The sequence below is a fragment of the Petaurus breviceps genome, unplaced genomic scaffold (assembly GCF_028583685.1).
Source record: "Petaurus breviceps papuanus isolate PSGF00001 unplaced genomic scaffold, PetGlider_PUasm1.0 91023, whole genome shotgun sequence".
In the NCBI taxonomy this organism is placed as follows: Eukaryota; Metazoa; Chordata; class Mammalia; order Diprotodontia; family Petauridae; genus Petaurus; species Petaurus breviceps.
The window spans coordinates 7,298,704-7,324,897 of NW_027187398.1; the positions used below are offsets into that span (position 1 = coordinate 7,298,704).

General features: G+C 41.2%; 1 protein-coding gene across 3 annotated transcripts in view; it reads left to right on the plus strand.

Annotated features, from left to right (window-relative positions):
- Positions 1-25,832, plus strand: part of IL6R (interleukin 6 receptor) — a 66,482-nt gene extending 40,650 nt beyond the window's left edge. For all 3 annotated transcript variants that reach the window (XM_069078025.1, XM_069078024.1, XM_069078023.1), the window contains 4 exons: positions 3,829-3,875; positions 6,666-6,741; positions 13,505-13,595; positions 20,605-25,832. In XM_069078025.1, coding sequence (XP_068934126.1) covers positions 3,829-3,875; positions 6,666-6,741; positions 13,505-13,595; positions 20,605-20,848 — 458 coding nt within the window. In that variant the 3' untranslated portion in view covers positions 20,849-25,832. The remainder of the gene's footprint in view (positions 1-3,828; positions 3,876-6,665; positions 6,742-13,504; positions 13,596-20,604) is intronic.
- Positions 25,833-26,194: the final 362 nt, after the last annotated feature.

Here is a 26,194-nt window from a genome sequence, read left to right on the forward strand (position 1 = left end):
ACAGTTTATGTGTATATGTACATTTATATATGTATACATACACACAGAATAATATGTTCATGCCACAATGAAAAGAGAATTGGATTTGGACTCAGGGTCCCAGTTCAAATCCCACCTCTGTCTCTCTGTGTGACCTTGAGAAAGTCACTTAACCTCTCAGACCTCAGTTTCCTCATCTGTAAAATCAGGGAGGTGGACTCAATGACCTCTAAGGGCCCTTTCAGCTCTAAACCTTGTTTCTTGTTTTGATCCCTATAAATAACAAGGCAAAGAAATAGCCTGCAAAACCTGTTTTTCTCTTATATGCTAGAAAGGTCTATAATGATCTCCAGTGGCCATAGTGGGATATGGTCAACCACACTGGAGAAATAACATTTCTTTTGTTAGGTGACCTCGGGCAATTCACTTACCCTCCCTGGACCTCATTTGGTTCATGTGTAGAATGAGAAGGTTGGACTATGACCTCTAAGTTTCCTCACTGCTCTAAGGCTATATTTCTATGGCTGATTTACACTTTGGACAGAATTGCAACTATTCATCAAGTTGTTTTGTCTTCATGACACCAACTTCTTGGTTTGACTTGACTTCTGTGAAACTGATTTAATCCTTTAGCTTTTTGGTGCTCTTCTTACCTAATTTCAGGATGAATTTACTCATAAGGGCAGCTAGGTGTTGCAATGGAAAGAGCGCTGAGCCCGGAGTCAGGAAGGCTCATCTTCCTGTGTTCAAATCCAGCCTCAGACACTTCCTAGCTGTGTGACCCTGGGCAAATCACTTAACCCTGCTTGTCTCAGTTTCCTCATTTGACAAATGAGCCGGAGAAGGAAATGGCAAACGACTCCAGTATCTTTGACAAGGAAACCCCAAATGGGGTCACAAAAAGTTGGACATGACTGAACAATAACAGCAACACAGAAGGCAGAAGGATCATTTAGTCAATAAGCCATTATTAAGTCCCAGCTACTATGGGTCAGGCACAGTGCTGAGCCTTAAGCATCAAATTACAAACCAAAACATTCTGTGCCCTCAAGAGCTTATACACACATACCATAGGGGCAGGGAAGGAAACTAATAATTGGGAAGATAGAGAAGGGCTTTATATAGGAGGTGGCACTTGAACTAAGCTTTGAAGGAAACTAGGAGTTCTGTGAGGCAGAGATGAGAGAGGAGGGCATTCCAGGTGTGAGGGACAGCCTGTGCAAAGGCATGTAGGTAGGCAATAGAATGTTGTGTATGGAAAAAAGGAAGGAGATAAATTTGGAAATATAATACATGAAAGAGGTATAGTAAACTGGAAAAAGTAAGCTGGAGCCAGATTATAAAGGGTTTTAATGACCAAACAGAAGCATTTGCATTTTATTCTAGTGCCAATAGGTAGCCACTGGAGCTTTTTGAGTAGGGAAATGATATAGGCAACTCTTTGTTTTAGGACCTCACCCTCTAAGAGAATGTGTTGAAGTGAGGTGAGTCCAGAGACAGGGAGACAGGTTAGGAGGCTATTATGAGAGTCCAGGTTAAAGATGATGAAAGCTTGAACTAAGGGTGGTATTTCTATGAGTAGAGAGAAGGAGATAGTTGAGAGAGAGGTTGTGGAGATACAATCTACATGACTTGGCAACTAATTGGTTATAGAAGCTAAGGGAGGGTGAAGAAAGATATCTTCAACAGAAACAGGGAAGTTAGGAAGAGGGGTGGGTTTGGTGATGGCATAGAGATAATGAGATCTGCTTCATATATATCAGGTTTGAGATGTCTATGTAATATCCAGTTGAAAATGTCCAATAGTGAATTGGTAATGTGGATATAGAGCTTGGGGAAAAGCCTCGGTAAAGATATAAGACCTGGGAGCTGGTCTGCAGAGGTGATAATTGAATCAGTGGGAGCTGATAAGATCACAGAAGGAAAGAGTATAGAGACAGAAGAAAAGAGAAACCAAGACAGAATTTTAGGCTTCATACACAGTTGGGGAGTGCCATGGTTGATGGTTTGGCAAAAGAGACTGTGGAGAACCAAGAGAGAGCAGTGTCACTAAGAGGGCATCCAGAAGGAGAAGGTGCCCAACGGTGTCAAATGCTGCAGGGAAGTCAACAATGATGAAGACTCAGCCAAGGTTGTTGGATTTGGCCATTGAGATCTAACTGTTAACTTTATAGAACTCAGTTTCAATTGAGCGATATGGTTATCAGATTGTTGAGAGGCAATGAGCATAGAAGGATTTTTCTAGGAGTCTGACTATGAAAGAACAAAAAAACACAGGATGATAGCCTGAGAGATGAAAAAAGTTATTCCACTTTCATTTTCAATTGGCCATCCGCCACTCAAAGTTCTAACAAGGGCAGGGCAACCAAGGTTTTATCCTAGGGTTCCAACATTCAGTGGTGACATAGACTTCCTTCCACTCACACTGCTGTCCTTTCAACTCATTGTCCTCTGTTGTCTTTATTTGTGCTGCACAGTGGGTGCCACTAACAAGAGTCCCACCCTTCTGCTGGGGCTTACCTCATCATCATGGCCCCTCCCTTCCATTTTAACTGTGTTGGAAACAACTGAATCTAAGGTAGACTCTCGTCTCTGTTCTTCTGTTTTTCTCCCCAAATTGAATCTGCTCCATTTTCCTGAATATCTGGTTTTGACTAGCTTATAAGCTCCTTGAGGGCAGGAACATTTTCTTCTTCTCCTCTTCGCTACCACTCTTCACCCAGTGCCTAGTATAGCACCTTGTTCACAGCAGATATTCAATAATTCTCAATAGACTTCAACTGAACCACATGGCAGGCTTCATTCTTCTCCTGAGGGTAAACACCACAGGGCTACCCTTCTTCTGATGGCTGGCATCTTCTCCATCCATTTGTCTTGGCTCTCCCATGGAGTAACTCATATAGTCTCTGCATTGACATTCCTTAGCAAACCCTCCCAATGTTATTTTTAACTTCTTGATGTTGGATTGATTAACTAAACAAGAAACAATAAATATTTCAAAACCCAAAAGGCATTCCACTCTATCCTAGTCATCTTCCCGTGCCCAGTTGTTGGCCCTTTGTCCCCTTGGAAGAGTTAGTTCCCACAGAGAATCTGAGAATGTTTAGAGTGAAAGGGCTTTAAGAAATCCTCTGGATTATCCCAACTTTGAAAGAGTTTCCCAAGTCAATGCCATAAGCCTCAGAACTTGTTCCATTTTTAAAGCCCAGAGGTATTTTAGGGAATAGTCCAGGGCAGGATAGTTTGATTCAGAGTCTTGGATTTGGCATTAGAAGGCCCTGGGCTAAAGTCCTAGCTCTGACATTTATTAACCATGTGACCCTGGACAAGACACTAAATTTCTTTTAGCTTCTGGTTCTGTAGCTATAAAAAGGGGGATAATATCTACCTCATGGGGTTCAAGAGAAATAATGTCTACACAGTATTTTGTCACTATAAATGGCTGGATAAACAATCTCCTAGGTATAGGGAGCTGCTGTTTAGAAGCCCAATGTAGATTGTAGCTCATCTGCAGATTAGTTTTAGAGAGTTGCCTGGGGCACTAAGAAGTCAGGTGATTTGGTCAGGGTCACACAGGTGGTAGGACTAGAACTCAGGTCTTCTTCACTCAAAGGCCAGCTCTCTATGTCACAAAGCATTAAAAAAGAGGGAGCTGGGTAGTCCAGAGGATACAGCACTAGCCCTGGAGTCAGAAGAACCTGAGTTCAAGTGTGGCCTCAGACTCTTACTAGCTGTGTGACTCTGGGCAAGTCACTTAACTCTGCCTCCCCCGCCAAAATCCCCAAAGCATGAGAAAAACATGAATTGTTATCCTAATTGTACATAATGATCCTTTTCTTAAATTTGCAGAAACTGAGAGCCCTGCAGTTGAGACAGACTTTTTAATTTCTACACAGGTAAGCTACGAAGTTGTCACTAGGATCTCTGGCTCTTTTTTGTTGGTCCCTGAAACCTGATTTCTTTGAGAAAATAGAATTGGACCATCCTTGCCCCAGTGGACTCATGGTATCATAATTTGACTGAGAGATTACAGGCAAAGCTGCTTAGCTCTTCTCCTTAAGTAGTCTAATTTCTTCCCTTTCCTACTAAACCTCTTTAACTAGGGACATAATTCCCTAAGCACTAAACCTTGCCTCCCAGCCAGTAATAGGAGGATGAGCCCTTCTGGGCAGACAGAGAGAGAGAAAAAGAAAGAGAAGGGGAAGGAAGTGGGGGGGGGGGAGAAAGACAGAGGAAAAGGGAGAGAAACGGAAGGGGGAAGAAAAGGAGGGAAGGGAGGAAAGGAAGGGGAGACAGAGATGGGAGGGAGAGAGAGAGGAGAGAGTGATACTTAAAGAGTTATGTTCTTAGCTAGAAAGGCTTAGTAGGAAAGGAAATTAGATATATTATCACTGTGTATGTGTGTGTAGAGAGAGAGAAAGGGGGTGGTCATGCAGACTTAGGCAGGAGCTAAGAGGGCCTAAGGGAACAGTATCTGACGCTGGGGGGGTTCATCTATAAACATTTGTTGAGTATTTATTTGTGTATAGGGCCCTAGCCTTGAGGCTAGATTAGAGGCTAGTGAAAAAGATATGAGATCTGATGCCTGATCTCGACAGGCTTTCAGTCTAGTTGGGAAGAATGAACATGTATCTAAAAAAAGGTTAATAATAATAATGTCAGTTAATCTGGCATATGGGAAGCAGGACAAATAATGAATGTTCTTTGTTTGGGAAGGGGTGAGTTCTCATGAATGGTTGGGTAGTGAGGGATGGTTAAAGGAGGAAATTGGTTTTGATTTGGGTCTTGAGGGAAAACTCCAGAAGTTATCTGTAGGCATCACACAGGAGAGGGGAGCGTATTCTAGGAAGGCAGAAACACAGAAGCTAGGATTCACATGGACCACTGACGGGGGTCATAGATTTAGAACTGTAAGAGACCTCAGAGATCAAGGAGTTCATCTCCCATCATTTTCAGATGAGGAAACTGAGGCCTAGAGAAGTGAAATTCCTTGCCCAGGGGTCATATAGCTACTAAGTGTCTGAGGTAGAATTTGAACCCAGGGATCTGTACCATGTTGCCCCACACTGAATAGTTCAATAGAGCTAGAGTGAATGATGAATGTAAGATAATAGTGGAGGAAAAGACTGAAAAGGTATTTGAGATTTGCTAGAGGTGGACCTTGAATGCCACGCATAATTTTCAGTTGGCCATCCTCTACTCAAAGTTGTAACAACAGCAGAGCAACCACGGTTTTATCCCAGGGTTCCAACATTTAATGGGGACGTAGACTTCCTTCCAAATGAAGTCACCCACACTGTTATCCTCTTAACCTCACTCTCCTCTGCTGGCCTTATGCTACATGGTTCTTCCCTACTAGAGTCCCCACTATTGTTTTACTTCAATAAGATTTCATCTTATTGGCAATAGGAATCCCCTGAAGCAAGGGTGTTCTACTAAACATTTAACAACTGGCTCTCCAAAAAAAAAGTACAAATGATATACTTCATTTATCAATTTATTTGTATTTTTATGAAAATAGTATTTTATTTTTTTCCAATTACATGTAAAGATACTTTTCAACATTCATGTTTTATAAGATTTTGAGTTCCAAATTTTTTTTTCTCTCCTCTCCCCTCTCCAGGATGGTAAGCATTCTGATATAGGTTATACATGTGTAATTATGTTAAACATATTTCCACATTAGAAATGACACACTTCTAAGTTTAGTCTGCATTATTAACATTTTCTCCATCACTTTTTTTGGGGGGGGTGCGGCAATCAGGGTTAAGTGACTTGCCCAGGGTCACAAAGCTAGTGAGTATCTGAGGTCAAATTTTAACTCAAGTTCTCCTGACTCCACATCCAGCACTCTGTCCACTTCATACCTAGCTGCCCCTCTGCATCACATTTTTAAGTTTAGGCTATCAACAAAACAATAAATCAAGCCCTGATTTGCAGCATTTGCCAATTTTCAAAATGAAAATGCTCACACTGAACATTTAACAATCAACTCTCTGATTTGAGAGCTGACTCCAGCACACTCCTGTTCTGAAGGCTTTTGAGGAGTACATGTCAAGGAGGCAGTTAGAAATATAGCACTAAAACTCACAGAACAGGTCCAGGGTGATGGTGTAGATTTGGGAGGTATTGAGTGCTTCCAAAACAGATAAGATCGCAGAGGGAGAGAAGACAGATCAGTGTGGGGAACCAGAGGCCTTGAGGCCACATGTGGTCTCCAGAACAGAAAGAGACCAGAACAATGTTTCCGCCATTGTATCCTCTAGCACCTAACCTAACTCCCTGGCATGTAATAATTCAAGGATTCTTTACTTTGTGTCATGGACTTATAAAAGTAAATGTTGAAAACTATCTTTACGTGTAATTTGAAAAAATAAAATACTATTAAGCGAGAAAGAAAAATCCAGCCTCAGATACTTTCTAGCTGTGTGACCCTGGGCAAGTAGCTTTATCTCTGTGTCATGGACCTCTCTGGTGAAGTCTGGTGAAGCCTATGGACCCCTCCATAAAAATAATGTTTTTAAATGCATAAGATAAAACACATAGGGTTACAAAGGAAACCTATTATACTGAAATAAATCATAAAAATGCAAACAAGTTTATGGAGCCCAGGCTATGAGTCCTTGAAAAGTAAGTGGTTAATAAATGCTCACTGAATGAATGAACTTGTGGAATGCCATTTTCAGGTGCCTACTACCTCAGACAGCTACAATGACAGCCTTTCCCAAGCAAACCCTGAAGTCATCACTAACACTTCCCAAGGTAAGAGTCCAATGTTCTACCTCTAGGAGCTCTGGGTTAAGCTATGGAGGGAAAGTGCATGTGGAAAAATCTTAGTAATTTTGAATAATGGGTTGAAAACCAATCTGACAAATTTGATTTGGAGGAGACTGTTAAGAAATGTGCTAGAATCACTTCCCAACTGTCCTGCATTATTTGAAGCTGAGATAGAGCTGACTGCTAATAAGATAAGTGCAATGCCACCATGATGGGGGGGGGTGAGATGAGGAGAGAGAGGGGGAGAAAATTTGAAACTCAAGGGATGGTGGAACTGAATGTTGTAAACTAAAAGTAAACAAACCAATTTAATTAATAAAAAAAATAAAAATAAGATAAGTGCAAAATGTTCATTTCTGAGAAGCTCACAATGTAGATGTATGTATATGTAGACATACATATATGTAATGCAAATAGCTATTGTATACACATGTGTACATATATTACATCCATATTATACACACATACATACATGCAGCACTCATACACATACACATATATAATATATGTTCAAAGATTGTTTAGTCATTTCAGCCGTGTCCCCATTTGGGGTTTTCTTGGCAAAGATACTGAAGTAGTTTGCCATTTCCTTCTCATTTTACAGGTGAGGAAACTGAGGCAAATGGGGTTAGGTGACTTGCCTAGGGTCACACAGCTAGGAAGCATCTGAGGCTGGATTTGAGCTCAGGAAAATGAGTCTGCCTGATGCCAGCCTGGCACTCTATCCACTGTGCTACCTAGCCACCCTATGTAAAAAGATATTTCAGAATTAATTTTAAGACCTAGAAACTGAAAATATTGTTGCAGGGGTCCTAAGTTTTTTGAGCCCTTGATTTGGAAAAAAAAGAAATAGCATTTATGAAGAGCCTACTATGTTCCAAGTACTTTATAAAATCTCATTTGATTCTCAAAACAAGCCTGGGAAAGAAGTGCTGTTATTATCATCTCCATTTTATAGTTAAGGAAACTGAGGCAAACAGAGATTAAGCTACTTGCCCAGGGTCACACAGTTAGAAAGTATCTGAGGTTGGATTTTTCTTTCTCAGTTAATAGTATTTTATTTTTTCAAATTACATGTAAAGATAGTTTTCAACATTTACTTTTATAAGATTTTGAGTTCCAAATTTATTTCTTCCTCCCTCTTTCCCCTTCCCCCTCCCCAAGATGGCATGAAATCTGATATGCAGTCTGATGTGCAATCATATTAAACATTTCCACATTAGTCATGTTGTGAAAGAAGGATCAGAACAAAAGGGAAAAAGCATGAGGAAAAAAAACAACAACAACAAAAAAAGAAAATAGCCTGCTTCTATCTGCATTCAGAGTCCATAGTTGTTTCTCTGGATGTGGATAGCTTTGGAATTGCCTTACATCATTGCATTGCTGAGAATAGTTACGTCAGTCATAGTTGATCATCACACAATGTTGTTGTTCCTGTGTACAGTGTTCTCCTGGTTCTGCTCATTTCACTCAGCTTCAGTTCATAGAAGTCTTTCCAGGTTTTTCTGAAGTCTGTCTGCTCATCATTTCTTATAGCACAATAGTATTCCATTACATTCATTATACCACAACTTTTTCAGCCATTTCCCAACTGATGGACACCCCCTCAATTTCCAATTCTTTGCCACCACAAAAAGAACTGCTATAAATTTTTTTGTACATGTGGGTCCTTTTCCCTTTTTTATGATCTCTTTGGGTATAGACCTAGTAGTGGTATTGCTGGATAAAAGGGTCTGTATAGTTTTATAACCCTTTGGGCATAGTTCCAATTTGCTCTATAGAATGGTTGGATCAGTTCACAACTCTACTAACAATGTTAGTGTTTTGATTTTCTGAGGCTAGATTTGAACCCAGGTCTTACTGGCTCCAGACCCAGCACCCTATCTACTATGTCACTAAGCTAGCTACTGTACTGCCTCATCCCCCAAGGTACCAATGCACTCCCTCCTCACCTTTACCTTTTGGATCCCCAAGCTCCCTTCCAGACTTAGCTCAAGCACCAAAGTTCCTTAGCTTTTTTGGCAGTCCAATGAGGCTTATGGACCCCCTTTCAGAGTGCTTTGATGCATAAAATAAAATACTTAGGATTATTAAAAAAATGTAGCAAAATGGGGGTGGGGAGTTTGTAGACCCCAGCTAGATTAAAAATTGTTGAGTAGTGAAAACTTTCTTGATGGCCTTGGCTGCTCCTCCCCTCCACACCCCCCCCCCCCCCCCCCCCCACCCCCCCCCCAGTTACCTTGCATTTATTTGGTCTATTTTTTGTGGTTGGTTTTGGTTTTTTTGGGGGGGGTTGGTCTATTTTTTAAGGGGGGAAGGCAAGGCAATTGAGGTTAAGTGACTTGCCCATGGTCACACAGCTTAGTAAGTGTCAAGTATCTGAGGCTGGATTTGAACTCAGGTCCTCCTGACTCTAGGGTCGGTGCTGTATTCAGTACACCCCCTTAGCTTCCCCTGTTTGGTCTATTTTTTTACATACACTTGCATGTCTATACATAGTTTCCCCTATAGAGTGTAAGCTCCTTGAGGGCAGACTTTCATTCTGTATCTTTGTATTTGAACTCTCCCCCTTTCCCCCAGTTCAATGCCTGGCACACAATAGGCATTTAAATGCCTGTTGGTTGATTGAAAGCACTTTGGAGACCTTAAAGCCTCTCTGTGAAGCTTCAATTCATGAGATAATTTACAAAGGTGTGAAGGGTAAGGTTGTGATCCATGTCATATCAGTGAAATCCTGGCTCTTCTCAGGTATTGAGGAAGTCACTGAAACAGAAGACATATTTTTCACTATAAGTAGGGTCACTGAAAGTCAGTGTGGTCCAATGGACATGGAGTCAAGAGGGGCTGGGTTCAAATCCCATCGAACATATTTATTAGCTGTGTGACCATGGGCAAGTCATTTAACTGATAATGCCTGTGCAACTTAACCTCCCAGAGCTGTCAAAAGGCTCAAATGAGATAATACCTATAAAGTGCTAACTTTAAAGGGCTGTCAGTTATTTTTACTAACTACAGGGCCATGCATTCATCAAACTTCTCAAAACTGAATCTATAATGTAGACTCCACATCAGAGATTCTTAATCTTTCTTTTTTTGTATCATAGACACAAAAAATAGTTTGGTTATCACACCTACGAACCCCCTTCTCAGAATAATTTTTAAGTGCCCAAAACAAAATCCATTGGATTACGAAGGAAGCCAGTATATTGAAATTCGCTTATCAGAGTATTTTAAAATAGGTTCACAGACTCCAGGTAAAGAACCTCTGCTCTATATGATCATTTGGAAACCAAAGCACAGGAAAAGACCATATTTGACTGATGGTGTCTAAGATATCCCAAGAAGAAGATAGAGATCAGCAGAGTAGGTCAGAACAGATCTCTATCCCATGCAAAAGCCTTCCTCAGAAATAAGATTGGGGGGGCAAGGCTCCAAAAGGTAAGGCTGTGGTTTAGTCAGTTAGTCATATCCCACTCTTTGTGATACTATTTGGTGTTTTCTTGGCAAAGATACCGAACTGGTTTGCCATTTCCTTCTTCAGCTCATTTGACAGATGAGGAAATTGAGGCAAACAGGGTAAAGTGACTTGCCCAAGTTCACATAGCTAGACAGTGTCTGAGCTCAAATTTGAACTCAGGTCTTCCTGTCTCCAGGGCCAACACTCCATCCACTTCAACCACCTAGCTGCACAACATAATAATGTATTAGCAAATACTCCATAACTTCCCTTCAGTAATCCACCCTGGAGCTGGCAAACTTGGAGTGTAGAGATAAGGGTACTTGCCCTATCTCTCCTCACAGAGTTCCTGTGAAAAGTGCTTTGTAAATTGTAAAGTGCTATATGTAAAGGGTTGTTTATGTTGAATTGATCTTCTCAAAGCCACACCTGTGGCCACAGGAGGAGACTTGGTATCTGTTCAAAGCAACTGCTTTACTAGCCTGTACAAGACTGTGGTCAAACTTTAAAAACCCAAAGAGATCCACCTGACTTTGTATGACTGGTGAGGAGGATGGGTGTGCAAATACTGAAACAAGGCAGTGGTGGCATTTCTGCAGGGGCCAAGCTGGCCTAGACATGGGTGGATTTGTGCTGAGTAGTTATTTTTTTTTTAATTTTCAGAAGCTGTATGGTGTAGTGGGGAGTGGGAGGTAGGGTGCAGCTAGGTTGTGGAGTAGGCAGAGTGCCGGGCCTAGAGTCAGGAAGACTCATCATTCTGAGTTCAAATCCAGCCCCATAGCATAATAGCTGTGCTATTCTGGGCAAGTCACTTAACCTCATTTGCCTCAGTTTTCACTTTTGTAAAATGAACTGGAGAAGGAAATGGCAAACCACTCTTTGCAGAGAAAACCCCAAATAGGGTCGCAAAGTGTGGGAGACGACTGAAAAACAACTAAACAACAATAACTAGGCATAGTGGGAAGATTAATGGACTAACTAAATGGATTAATTAATTAATTTAAAAAATGGATTAATTAAAAGATTAATATAAAAGAGCCTGTGTCATCACTTATAGCTGTGTGATGTTGGGGAAGTCGTTCACCTCTCTGAGCCTTGGTTTCCTTCTCTTTAAAATGGAGATGATGAGGGATGGCTAGGTGGTGCAGTGAATAGAGCACCGGTCCTGGAGTTAGGAGGACCTGAGTTCAAATCTGGCCTCAGACACTTAACACTTACTAGCCATGTGACCTTGGGCAAGTCACTTAACCCCAACTGCCCTTCCCTCCTGTAATGTAATGCCAAAAGAAAGGCAACTTCCCAAGGTTCAGAATACCAGCATAGGTGCTCTCTATTTTATTCAGTGACGAACCAAGAACAGAGAAGATCAAAACATGACATCATTCCAAATACAGCATTTACTAAGCACCCCACCCCAGGACCTTCCAATCATTCAATCAATTACAAAGTCCCTGTTCTAAATACTTCTCCACCCCTAGGCTATACCTTCATTTGGTCCACCACAAAACCCCTCTTTTCAAATGGAGATTAGTTTCCAAACATAGGTAAAGTACCTTCATTTGTCAATCACAGAGCACAATAAGGACAAAAGTTCCCCACCCCTGGATCACAATTGAATCTACCCCAGAGTTACATCAAGTTTAAACACAGCACTTAATACCCAAATGGAGGTCTTTTCTTCATCTCGACACGAGGCAAGTTCTCAGCAATCTTAGTTCCTGGGGAGACAAGGCTTAGCAAGACCATAAGATACATTGCCAGTCCCTTCATGAATTCATCCTCTGTCTGTAGAACAGTCCTAGAACCCCTGAACACATTAGCAAAGCCCTCTCCCAGGATTTCTGTAAACATACAACAAGAAAATCCTTCTTCAGGGCTTCTGAACCAACAGAAAGGCTCCCAGACCCCTGCAACAACAGCACTGTCCTTCACCAGTGGACAGTATTCATTCTGTCTGCAGGACAGTCTCCAGACCCCTGCAACAACAGCACTGTCCCTCACCAGTGGACAGTATTCACTCTCTGTCTGCAGGACAGTCTCAGGGCTTCTTAGCGAACAGCCAGGTTCCAGGACTTCTTCAACAAAAGGACTGTCTTTCACCAGTGGACAAATCTGGCAAAACAACATCAAAACAGACAGACAAAGTACCAGCAAAACAGCCATGTCTCCTCAGTCCTTGGCAGCTCAGGGGGCAGGTCTCAAAAGTCCAGGGCAATTCAAAGCGGCCACCAGCAATTCTCTTAGTCTCTCTCTCTCTCCACGAGGTGCTGCTTCCAAAAAGGTCTTTCGCCTCTCTCTTGTCTCTCCAAATCTACGTCACCAGCTCCTCCCAGTTCAGGACTTTCTTTTCACATCAACGAGTCCATCCCACAGGTGGGATTAACAAGCTCTGGGTTTTAACACAATCAATTTGAAAACCAAGCCAATACAGGGGAATCTTTAAATGCCATTACTATCACACCTCCCCACTCCAAAAAGCAAAAATAAAATAAAATTTAAAAAATTATTATATGTGTGAGCTATCATCATTGTCTTTATGTGTGTGATAGCTCCTTCAAAACCTATAATACTGTCTATATACAGACATACTTTGGAGATATTACATGATTGGTTCTAGACTATGGAGGTAAAGCAAATAACATTAATTTTTTGGTTTCCCAATTCATGTTAAGTTATGTTTACATTATACTATAATCTTTTAAGTGTATAATAGTATTATGTCTAAAAAGCATATATATACACATATAAATACATATAATCTTAATTAAAAACACGTTTTTGCTAAAAAAATGCTAACCATCCTCTGAACCTTCATCAAGTCATAATCTCTTTGCTGGGAAGGGTCTTGCCTCGATGTTGATGGCTGCTGAAGGTTGGGGTGGTTGTGGCAATTTCTCAAAATAAGACAACAATAAAGTTTACTGCATCCTCTTCCTTTCACTTGAATATTTAGAGGTTATTAATTGACCTAATATACAGCATTTATAGATTAAGTTCGATGTCTCATATGGGTGAAGTTCATGGGGCCCCACAACAATTATAACAGTAACATCAAAGATCACTCATCATAGATCACCAAAACATATAATAATAAGGGTAAAGTTTGAAATCCTGCAAGAATTACCAAAATGTGACACAGGGACACAATGTGAATACATGTTGTTAGAAAAATGGCACTGATGCAGGGTTGCCATAAATCTTCAATTTGCAAAAATAAAACAAAATGCAATAAAAGCAGAGTGCAATAAATGAGGTATACCTATATTTTGTTTGTCTTCCCCTTTTCTACAGTGCCTGGCTCTGCTCATTCACCCTACACATTCTTACTAGCTGGTGGAAGCCTGGTCTTGGGAATGGTTCTATTCATTGGGATTATCATGAGGTAAGATGGCCCCCTGGGATGGTTCTGTGCCCCTTGCATTCTTGATGCCCATATGACTGGGCCATCTTAAAATAATATAGTTATCAGGTTCTAGGCCATGACAATGGCATAGCCAAACTTCCACTAAAGATACAAAATCCTCCTTGCTCTCATTTTGTAAGTATGTTTTTAAGAAGAGGTAGTGTAGATGTCAGCATGGGGAGCAGGATTTCCTTTTCAACCATCCTTTCTCAGTTTCTACCAGGTATTTGCTTTTAATACTCACTCTGATTTTCTGAACAACTTAGCTCAGCAATTGGCTCATTTAACAAATGATTGACCATTGAGGAAAAATTACAGTCCTCTTGATTTAATTTTAGAAATGTGCAAATTTGTGTGTGCTTGAGGTCAAAAAGAACTTAGTATAGGATGGTTTGAGGGCACTTATTTATGATTTGAGAAATGGAATTGGGTAACAAGTGGAAAAAAAATGTAATAAATTCTCCTTTCTTGTATCTTAGCTTTGGGTGTGATTTTTCATGGGAACCTATGTCTGGGGGCCAGAGGCATAATTATATATACAGTTTTTAAGCCAAGGGTAAAAACAGATGAGCTGGGAAAGGATGTTCTCAGTGCTGAGAACAGTCAGATGGGGAAAGGGGGAAGGCACAGAAGACAATCTCATCATGAGTGCATTCAAAGCTTATTCTCCCCAATACTCTAGACCTTTAAGGGACTGTTCCCTGCCCCTCCCCCTACCTGGCCCCGAGGCAAAGTCCCATAGTCCTGTGCTGGTTATAATTCTGTCTGGAGTGGGAGCTCCCATTAAGCTTATGAATATAGATAGAGTCCTCTGGCCTTTTAGGCAGCAGTGTCTCTGTCTTGCCAAAAGAACCTAATAATTCATTAGGTAATTAAATTGAACTGATACTTTTATGATGTTATTACATCGTACTATAGAATAATAGTGGTTGAAAAATTTTATCCCTTGGGGACTTGGCAATTAGGCTTTCTGTACCAAGCTAGGACTGGTCTGTGGGCAACACAGTCACTATGTCCACATCTGTTCTACAGCTAGATGACATAGTGGATAGAACACTGGGCCTGGAGTCAGAAAGACTTGAGTTCAAATCCAGCCTCAGACACTCCCTAGCTGTGTGACCCTGGGCAAATCGTTTAACCTCTACTTGCTTTGGTTTCCTCATCTGTAAAATGGGGATAATAGTACCACCTCCCTCAGAGGACTGCTTGTGAGGATAAGATGATATAATATTTATAAAGCACTTAGCACAGTACTTCCCCTCCCCCCGCAAAAAAATCTTGGTTTTGTGGGAGTTTTTTGGCTTTTTGTTTGTTTGTTTTTTGAGGGGGGAAGGTAGGGCAATTGGGGTTAAGTGATTTGCCCAAGGTCACACGGCTAGTTTTTGTATTAAGTGTTTGAGACCGGATTTGAACTCAGGTCCTCCGACTCCAGGACCAGTGCCCCACCTAGCCACCCCCCAAAATCTTGTTTATGTGTGTGTTTCTTCTCCAATATAATCCCAGTAATAAGAAGCAATTGTGGTTTAATGAAAAGACCTTTGAATTTGGGCCTGGGTTAGAATACTAGTTCTAGCACTTACTATGTGACCTACTATGTTAACAGAAATTAATATTATCTATATTGTATTGTATTTTTATTTATTCTGTTAACTATGTCCCAATTGATTGAAATAATTCCAAATGACATTTTAATCTGGCACTCTGGAGTTTTGTAGGCCACTTGAAGCCTTTGGGCAGTGACTTTGCCCCCTGTGATGATTGATAAAATTCCTCCCAGCTCTAAATCCCTGTGTTAAATACTGTGTTAAGGGGAAGGACCAGTTCAGTGTTTTGGTTTAAATACTACTAGATTGCCCTGTCCTCCCAGCAATAGGGCACCTGTTTGCCCACTGTCCATCACAATGGAATTTTATCAGTTTTTAGCTATTTTTGGCAATTTGCGGGGTATAAGGTTTAGTGGATAGAGGCCTGGTCTTCTAATCAGAAAGACACAGTTTCTGCCTCCATAGAATTGAATAGAATTGAAACCTATCTGTGTGGCTCTGGGCAAATCACTGGTCTCTTAGTGCTCCCAACAACTTTCTAAGACTTTTTAAGTTACAGATAGTTTGCTCATCTGCATTGGTGGAAAGAGTTTTAACATTGGGAGTTCCCCAAACCAATGAAATCACAGGTCTGAACCACTCTGCCCCACAAAAATAAAGGGTAGTATCTTAAAGTTGTTTAAATTTCATTTAAATCTTGATAATTAGAGAATTTGAACAGTTTTAAAAGTGTTTATTGACAATTTATATCTCTTGCTTCACAATTGTCTGTTCATGCCCTTTGACTACTGTTCTCCTGGAGAATTTGTAATAACATCATAAATTTAAAACTAGAAGGAATCTTTGAGGCTATCTAGTCTACCCCCTCCCTCCCTCACCCATGGGTGAGAAAATCAAGGCCAGGGGAGGTTGAATGAGACTTGACCAAGGACATGAGCAGCAAAGTTGGAATTTGAACTGGCATCCTTTGATTCTACATCCCCTGGTGTGGTGGCCCATGCCTGTAAATTGCTTTTCTAGAAGAGGCCCTTGAGTTTGGGAGTTCTGAGCGTTAGTGGGGCTAAAGTCAATTGGCTGTCATTGTTAAACCCCATAGCAGGAGAGGGAGCTCCTCACCCTGACCCTGGGGAACAGAGTCACAAGGTGACTGATTAACTGGCCTATGTTGGAAACAGGGAGGGTTAAAGCTTCTGTGCTGATCAACAGTGGCCTGGGAGTTCTCACTGTACTCCTAGCCTAGGGGAGATAGAGAGACCTCATCTTAATAAAAATTTAAAAAGAGGATCGAGCCCATTGGGAAACATGGACAGGATTAGTATAGGTTTCAACAACTTGGGAAAACAGTCCACAGGGGTGACTGGAAGGGTGGTGGTATCATTGGCAGAAATAAGAAAGTTCAGAAAAGGATAGGTTTCAAGGGTTGGAAAGGGGAGGGAATAAGCATTTATATGTTATGTACCAGGTACTGCACGAAGTGCTTTATAAATATTATAAAATCTTATCCTCACAACAATCCTTTGAGGGAGGTGGTACTATTAATCCCCATTTTACATATGAGGAAGCTGAGGCAGATAGAGGTTAAGTGATTTGCCCAGGGTCACACAGCTAGGGAGTGTCTGAGGCTGGATTTGAACTCAGGTCCTCCTGACTCCAAGCCCAGTCCTCTATCCACTATGTCAACTAGCTGTGGAAAAGATGTGGACATAGTGATTGTGTTGCCCACAGACCAGTCCTAGCTTGGTACAGAAAGCCCAATTGCAGGGCAGCTAGGTGGCACAGTGAATAGAGCACTGGTCTTGGAGGCAGGAGGATCTGAGTTCAAATTTGGCCTCAGACACTTCATACTTAATCAGCTGTGTGACCTTGAGCAAATTGCCTTTCCCTCCAAAAAAAAAAAAAGATAAGAAAACCTAGCTGTCTTAAACCCAATTGCCTTGCCCTCCAAAGAAAAAAAAAAGAAAAGAAAAGAAAACCTAGTTGCCAAATGACAGGTCCCCAAGGGATTAAGTTTTTCAACCACTATTATTCTACAATCCTAAAGTGAGGTTTTTTTTTCACCGAGACCATTTTACATATTAACAGTTGACATTCCAAGAGCACTTGTTAAAGTTTGCAAAGACCTTTGCATACATGATCTCATTTGTGATGGCAGTTAAGTGGTGTAATGTTGGGCCTAGAAGTCAAGAAGATCTGAATTCAAATTCTACCACTTACTAGTTGAATGATTGTAGGCAAGTCACTTAAATTCAGTATAACTCAGTTGCCTTGTCCGTAAGATGAAGATAATGGTTGTACCTGCCTCCTAGACTTGTTGTGGGGATAAAATGAGATGATATTCGTAAAGTGCTTCGCAAACCTTGACATATAATTGCCAGCTATTCAAGCTTCACAGTGGGTTTTATTCCATTATACAGATGAAGAAACTGAGACTCAGAGAAATCCTCAACTGACACAAACTGACTGTGGGCAAGTTATTTAACATTTCAGTGCACCAGGCAATTCTGGCATATGTTGTGGAGAAGGTGCTGACCTGCCTTGGTAAAGGGAATTTCCTTATCTGGAAGTTCCTTCTATCAGTGAAATCCTAGGTCTAGCAAGCAGGGCTGTTGTGTTGGTAAGTGTTTAACAACTGACTCTCTGCAAAGGTGCAGACATGATAAACTTAGAAGTTTAATTTGCACCCTCATCATTTTTTCCATCCCTCTCTTAAGTCTAGAAATTAATAAAGTAATAAATCAAGCCTGGATTCGTAGCATTTGCCCATTTCTGAGACATAAAGGTGCATACTGAAAATATAACAATCTAAAGAGCTGGTTTGAACTGGCTCCATTCTTGCCATGAAGCTAGCTATATATCATGCTGTGCATTCTTGCTAGGAAGCATAGTGTGGGATTTGAATTCAGGTCTCTTCTGACTTCAAGTCAGAAGTTCTCTTTTCATTATACCACATTGCCTCTAGAATGTACTATATTTATTTATTTGAGGGCAATTGGGGTTAAGTGACTTGCCCAAGGTCGCATGGCTAGTAAGTGTTAAGTGTGTAAGGTCAAATTTGAACTCAGGTCCTCCTTACTCCAGGGCCGGTGCTCTATTCATTGTGCCACCTAGCCACCCCCTAGAATCTACTTTACAGCAAACTTATCTGGAATTGATTGGTCCCTTTAGGTAAGAGCTTCACTACATATACAAACACACATAGACATACATATACATGTATGTATGTATTATAATCCTACCTCATAATTAAGGTTGTATCTGTGTATATTACCCATTGTAGTAAAAAAGCTGGAAGGCAGAGATTTTGCAGATAGGAAGACTGAAGTCCATAGAAGTTAAAGTCACTGTATGTAAGTGCATAGTTCAAGGAAGTTAGATATAATCTGTCCAGGATTATGATACAGCATCCAGTTATTGGTCCTGATCATTTCTATTATTGGGAAGCATTTGCAAATAAAAGTCTCACTAAGATACTGCAGACTCCATTAAATTTTTTTCTTTGAGTCTCAGGTTAAGGGTCAAAGGCTATTTAAGAGTCAGATAGCAATGTAGATAAAGATAACATGGAAAAATGAAACTCAAGAAAAATCCCTATTGCTTGTTTTTAGTACTGGGTTCATTTTCCTCCCCCAACCAAAGCAGTTAGTCTATAAGGATGAATAAATTGGAATTAGAGATCTCAGCTTGGAAAATTAGAAAGAGTTCTTGGATTTGTGATCTGGATTTGATCAGCAGAACAGTGGCTACTTCTGCCACTTACTATCTAGCTGTATGACCTTGGGCAAGTCATATATGCCTCAGTTTTCTCATCTGTAAAAATGGACTAGAGAGTCTCTACAGTCTCTTCCAGCTCTAAATCTGATCCTATGATTTCCCTTGCCTTGCCCACCTTCAAAGGGATAACCAAAGTATGAGTAGCAGCAACAGGATCTTGGACTCATAGCTGAAAGGGGAGATAATGTTGGTCTCTGACTCTGATGAAACTGAGGCTGAATCCAATTCAACAAACATTCATTAAGAACCTACTGAATACAGGGTACTCAGGGGTGCAGAGACATTCTGAGGTCATGTGGACAGGAAGTAGCAGAACTGAGATTTGAATTCAGATTCTCTTGTTCCAAATCCAGAAGGAAAAGAAATTAAGGGACCCAGACTGACTGCATAGGTCATCTGCCCCAAGATCACTGAGCTATGACTGGACCTTGGGTTGTTGATAATGAACCTTTCTTTGGACTACCAAGCTGCTCTTCTCAGTTATTTACCTTTGGCACAAGGCCCCTGGGGTTGAGCACTCCATCAGAAACTGTGATCACAGAGATGTCTATCTCTTTCCTGTTTAACACTGTCTTTCCTGTTGAATGAGTCACTTTCGCCCAAATGGTGGCCACAGCAGGGCTCTGTTGGAGCTGTTGAAGCTCAGTATGCCTCCCAAAAGTTGGGGAACCTGGAAGCGAAATCTCTCATGGACTGTGTTTAAAGATACAATTATTGCTGAGGAGGAAGGAACATCAGTGAAGGGAGAAGAAGGAGGTCCATAGACCAAGGGAGTGGCACAGTGCTACCTTGCTGTTTACTCACTGCTGAAAATGCCTGTGCCTACTGCTTGTCAGTAACAGTGTTCGTTTGTCTGATGTCCCATTTTATTTTCTCCTCTAGTAAAAAGGATGCACTCGTATTTCCAAATTAAATAGTTTCAGTGCTGAGTATAGAAATTGAAATCCTAGTCTCAAGAATTGCCCTCAGAGGTTATCTCAGTTTCCTCATCTGTAAAGTTAGAGTGATAATTATTGTCCATTACATAGAGGGTGCTTTTGAAAGACAGCAACTTTAAAAATTGAGTTATATATATTTTTTCCCAATTATCAAATATTTAATATCAACTCTTTTTTTTTGGAGGGGAGAAGGCAGGGCATTTGGGGTTAAGTGACTTGCTCAAGGTCACATGGCTAGTAAGCATTAAGTGTTTGAGGTCGGATTTGAACTCAGGTCCTCCTGACTCCAGGGCTGGTACTCTATTTACTGTGCCACCTAGCCGCCCCTAATATCAACTCTTTAAAGTGTTTCTGAGGCCTTTGATTTAGGACCTTCTGCAAACAGACAGAACTATGAAAAACTTAATTAGTATCCCTTTGATAGATAGCTGGGTATAGTAGAGAGGGAACTGAATTGGGAGTCAGGAAGATCTGGGTTCAAATCTCACCCTAGGTATTTTTTAGCTGCATGACCCTGGGCAGATCACTTAAACTCTTTGATCTCAGTAGTCTCCATGGTTCCTTCCAACACTAAATCTATGATCATATGACCTGACCTGGGATCCTGGCTTCACCAAAGTGGTCCAGACAGAAATGGTTTTCGTGATGTAGTAGAGCAGCCTTGCTGAAGAATTGTCTGTACATGTAACCATTTGGGTTTCTTGTTTTATTTCTCTGTGTGCATGTATTATCAAGGTACAGAAAAAGGTCGAAGCTGACAGCTTTGAAAGGCAAGCCAAATGTGCTCCCTCCATATTCTTTGGGTCAGCTGGTCCCTGAGAAGCCCCAGTCGACCACAGTGCTGGTTCCTCTCATCTCTCCATCAGTGTCCACCAGTAGCCCTGAGCCTACCAACACCCCAGGGCACAGTGTGAAAGACATTGCAGACCTCCAGAGTCCTTACGACATTACCAACAGAGACTACTTTTTCCCGAGATAGACCCCAAAATGCATGGAGCATTTGGGCTTCAGGTAGGCTAAACTCCATGGCACAAAGAAGGCCTGAGTGAATTATCAAGAAAGATGCTTCTCAGTGTCATTTCAATCTACCTGCTGATGAAGGTGCTTGGGGTTTCTTTTGATTTGTCGACCTTCAGGATTGAGCTCCCTCAGAGAACCAGAATGCTTTTTAAGTCCAAGGAAAGCTTCCTGCAGGGAGGAGACAGGAGGCTGGGAACAAATGAACTGATTCCCACCAAGCAGGAGGAAACCACTGTGTCTTGTGATCCTCTGAGTAAATGGGTTGGTAAACCACCGCCCAACAGGCTATTCTCTCAAGACAGGATGTACAGGAGGATGGGGTTTAGGAGTCATCTTGTTCCTAAGAACAACAGGATTGAATGGAGAGAAACTGCTGGTGGTCTGGACTCAATCATCAACATTATCTCATCCTCAAGGCAGATCCCTCGCCTCATTTGGAGATGATAATTTCTAGCACATCTGCCACCCTGTCATTTCCTATGGGCATATTCCTTGTCCAATATACATGTTTCACCGTCCTACCAAGATTCTTGGATACAGAGAGAGTTGCTGAAATTCGACTCTTCTAGGTCTACAACCCTCTTTCAGTTTCTTCCTTGCTGGATTTTATTTTTTCTTCTCAAAATGCTGCTTTCTTTTCCCATGGCAGAATATTGCTGAGAATGAGTAAATGGTGCTACCTCTTAGGACCAAATTTTAAAATAACACCTTTCCCCACCTCAACACACACACACACACACACACACACACACACACACACATTCACACACGCTGTCCCCCAACCAAAGGCCATTCTAATTAGTGTTTGATCAAAACACTTTAATATGTACCAGTTGCTTCATCCCTACTTTTACCATATATATATGTATACAAATATACACTGTATATAAAATACATCTACCAAGTATCTGAAAGTCTTTCCTTGCCCTATCTCTAGTCCAACATCCTCATTTTACAGATGAGGAAACTGAGGCCCAGAGACTTGTCCAAGGTCCTACAACTCTTTGGTTCACAGTGTTCCACCCCTACTACCCCCATACAAGGAACAGATAACTATCTTTTTTCCCCTTGATGGCAGCTAGGATGTGGTAGTGTCCTTTCCTTCTAGTCTAGTTATACATGGTTCCCTCTCTTGTGAACCATGAAGTCTCATTTTCACTATGGATTTCTTTTTTTTTGTTTTGAAGTGAACTCAAGTAAGCTGGGAGACAATATTTATGTGAATAGGCATGTGAAAAGGAAAGAACAAGCAAGAATGTACTTTTTACTTAGCTTTTTTCTAAAGCATGTTAACTTTCTCTTTGAGAGTAACAACATCCAATAGTACAGTAGGGTCTGTGTATAAATAACTCAGGCTAAAAGCACAATAACTTTGGATAACTGAGCCAAGTGAAAAAAAAGAGGAAGGAGGAAGAACACATTTTTTTCCTCTTGCTTTTAAGCTCTCCCTCTCCCAGGAGGAAAGATTCTAGTATTATTTCATTTTTGATGAATTTACTTAAAAAGCCCATAGACATCCCTCCTCTTCTTTGCCCTAAGATGACCCATTAGAATTAGATCATAGAATCTTCAAGTTGAGAGGGTCCTTAGAATTCATCTAGTTCAATCTGTGTCATTTTAGAGATGGAAGAAACTGAAGCCAAGAGATCTACCTAAGGTCATAAAACTTGTTAGTGGCAGAGCAGAAATTCAGACCCAGGTCTCTGGACTTCTGTTTTACTGTTCTATCTACAGTAAAGCAGCAGCACCTTCATCCGTGGAAAGGATAGAAGAAATGATAGTGGATTTCTCTGGTAGATAACATTATGAAGTAAATGTGACACAATTGCTAGGAACAGTCAATGGAAAAACACCTCCTCACTTAGAAGTATTAGAATTCTTTGGGCCAACACAGGCTCATAGGAAAATTCATTACCTCTGTCCCCACCTCTACCTCTACCATCTTTTTAATGCTTCTTTAATTTATCTTCTCAATCAAGTGCTCCATATTCATCAGCTCACCCTCTCCCCACCCCAGTTTGTCAGACTAGCCCCATTCTCTAAGAAAAGGTAGATAAGAAAAACAAAAGCAAAACCCACATTATCATTTCACTATATGCCCATAACACTTTGTTGCTATTAGCACTGGGTAAGTGGGCAAGTTGGCCAGAATAGTAGCCTGTAGGACCAGGAGATCTGGCTTTTGTCCTGGCCCTGCCACTAATTAACTAGGTGGTATTAGCCAAATCACTTTTCACTCTTTGGGCCTCAGTTACCACATCTATAAAACAGGTCTGATAAGGGGCAAAGTTGGACAAGTCAGTGTTGCTACCAAGGTCCCTTCCAGCTCTAAGTTTTGGGATGTCCAAGGCTTTTTTGCAAAGCTGGCTTAAATTGTAAACTTTTGAAAGCCTATTGCTGGCTAGGCGGTGGGTCTCATTTCACAGTAGCATCAAGTAGGTTTTTAAGGGTGGTTGGTTGGTGGGTGTTGGTTTTTTTTTTTTTTTCAGTGTTATCTGAAGTTTCATAAAGGTTTTTGGAACCTGAGCACAGCAGAAATAGTGCTCAGAGGAAACTTCAAAATAAGCATCTGCCTCACAAAGGATCTTTCTGTGCCTTGCAGTTCTTAAAGTATTTGAAAGGGTTTTTTTTTTCTTTTTGCCCACATACAAGCTTAACCAACTCAAGCTGAGCCAAGTTAGACTGAGATGTGAAATTCAGATAACCCATTATCTCTGAGAGCCAGCAAGCTTTGATCTTAAAATGATGATTGCTCTCAGGATTACTGTAACTCTGAAGTTTTTTTTTTTGTTGTTGTTGTTGGCTTTTTAAAAAATTAACCAAAGAGCACTCCCCAACCCTCTGCTTCTGTCTTTGTCTCCCGTCTCTGTCTGTCTGTCTGTCTGTCTCAATAAGCTAGGGTAAATGATGCATAAGTCAGTTTGAACCTTCTTTTTTGAGTCCTATCCCTTCCCTAAGAAAGTGCTGTCCCAAATTGTTTTGAGAGGTGGCAAATTCTTCATTGCTGCAGTAGCTCAGAGACTGAATGACTGCTTGGTGGGGATTACACAAGAAGGTTCTTGCTTTGGATTGGGATTTAGCTAGACGACCTTTGAAGTCCCTTGTAACTCTGCAAATGTACTATTTGAAGTCATGAGCTAGCACTAAGGTTATCCTTCATCTTAACTGACTATTGACTTTAGTCTAGGGGAGGCCATTTTGACCTCCTTAGCTTCATGTGTTGGCCTTCATCCATGATGGTGGTACCAGTGATTCAACATCAGCAGCCACCTGCATAGTTGCTAGACTTGAACATTTATGGTAAGAGGCGACATGTCAAGAATATTCACTTATTCTTCTGACTATGAAGAATTGGGAACCCCTGTCTGTACAATATTTGTGTTCAAATTTGTGTGCTGCCTTGAGGCTTATTGGAATGAGAAACACCAAAGAATGTGTTTTGATCAATGCTGGGTCCACCTGGTCACTGGTAACCCTCAGAGAGCCTTTTCCTCTAAGGCACAGCAATGAATTTGTGGGTTCATTTGCCAGGAACAAGTTAGCATATATACATCTTAGAGGAAGTGGGAAAACTATGTGTGATGAGGACAAGCACGGCAGGGTAGTGAGGAGTGAGCCCCTCTTGCAGAAGAGAGCCATGGCCTGAAACAGGGTCCAAGCAAGCACAAACCAAAAGTTCAGGTCTGGTAACTACCAGAGTTTCTTTAATGTGCACAAATCCAGTGATTTGAGATGGAAGTAGGAAACCCAGTGGAAGAGCTGAGATCCAGACTTAGAGGAGAGTACCAAATAAGGTGTCAAGAGAAGGGGAGTGCTGGGGAAAACTGCTGAACTCAACCTGGCTCTCCCAAGCTTCAGCCTCTTCTGGTGCCTGTGACCCATTCCCCACCCATGCTTTGCACTGACATGTCTACTGAGTCATAGGACAGATCTACCATGCTCCTTGTAGACTCAGTAAGGCTTTGGGGGCACCAGCACTCACACTATATTTCATCTACTTCTGCACGTGTGGGAAATGAACAATGATTGATCCCGAATTTCCTTTTATATATTGGAGAATCTGGACCAGAGCATCCAGAGAATGTACTGTGGGTAGGACCAATTGCTAGGTAATGTCCCTCAAAAGCTATGGCTGGTGGCATCTCCCTGATGAGAAGGGTCATGGTTTCTGAATTCCTCAGTGATCATTCTGGAACCTCATCCTCTTCCTCTTTTATACTGAGTCACAGCCTGTATCTGTGTTTCCTGACCTAAAGTCATGCTTCAGGTGTACACAGCATTTTGGAGGCTGGAGGTAATCTGAAGAAGTTTTACTTTGGAAAAATGATGAAAACTGATGATGGTGATTTTGAGCAAGAGTAAGGCACCTGGTTTTCTACTTGATCAACGACCAAAATGTAGGGTTTCTGGAAAGTTTGCAGCAGTTTCTGCAGTAGTGGGTGGTGGTGGAAGGTTTGAGGGGCTGGGGAGAGGCCCTGAGCATAGCACTCAAAGCAGATGTCTCTTTTAATTAGCTAATAATGTCAATCTTTGCATCACATCCTTGATGTGGCTGGGAGCCAGCCATCCAGGGTTTCTATGGTAACATTAACATTAATTAAGGGATATTCTCAGTTTCTTGAATGTTGACTCAGAAATTAAGATACCACTAGAGAAATGAACCTGCTCCACATTGGAGAATTCTAGGAGGTGGCAAGGTGACTAATGCTACAGAATTTACCTGGATGTAAATCACTGTCTTGTTTTTGCAAAATACCTCAACTCTATGTGATCTTGTCAACAGAAGTGAGATTTTTCAACTGTCTACTTGATTTCCTGAAAGCATTTACCAAAGGTTTATATCTGTATCAACAGGATACCTTTTCAATATATTTTCTATCTGCTGTTTTTATTTTCATTGAAAGAAAATATTTTTTAATGTTTGAAATAAACACATTTTTAAAGCTTGTGTCTGAGCTGAATTTGCATTTGGGGTTCCCAGACTATTTGGAAAGACCGCGGACAAATGAAAGGCAGCGTGGCATACTGAACAGAGGGTTACCTTGGAGTAAGGAAGATTTGTAAAACATACTAGCTGTGTGACCATGAGCAAGTTAATCAACCTTTTAACGGTTCTAGGCAACACAGTAAGAGTACAAGCTACAGAGAAATTACTTATTTGCATTGGTGTTGGAAAGGAAGTTTCCACTGGGAATTCCTCACACCAGTGACATCACAGGTCTGGGGACCAACCAAAAATAGGTCTGTGACCTGAAGCGTCCCTTTCTATAACTCAGTTTTCTCATCTGCAGGGGGAAATGAGGAG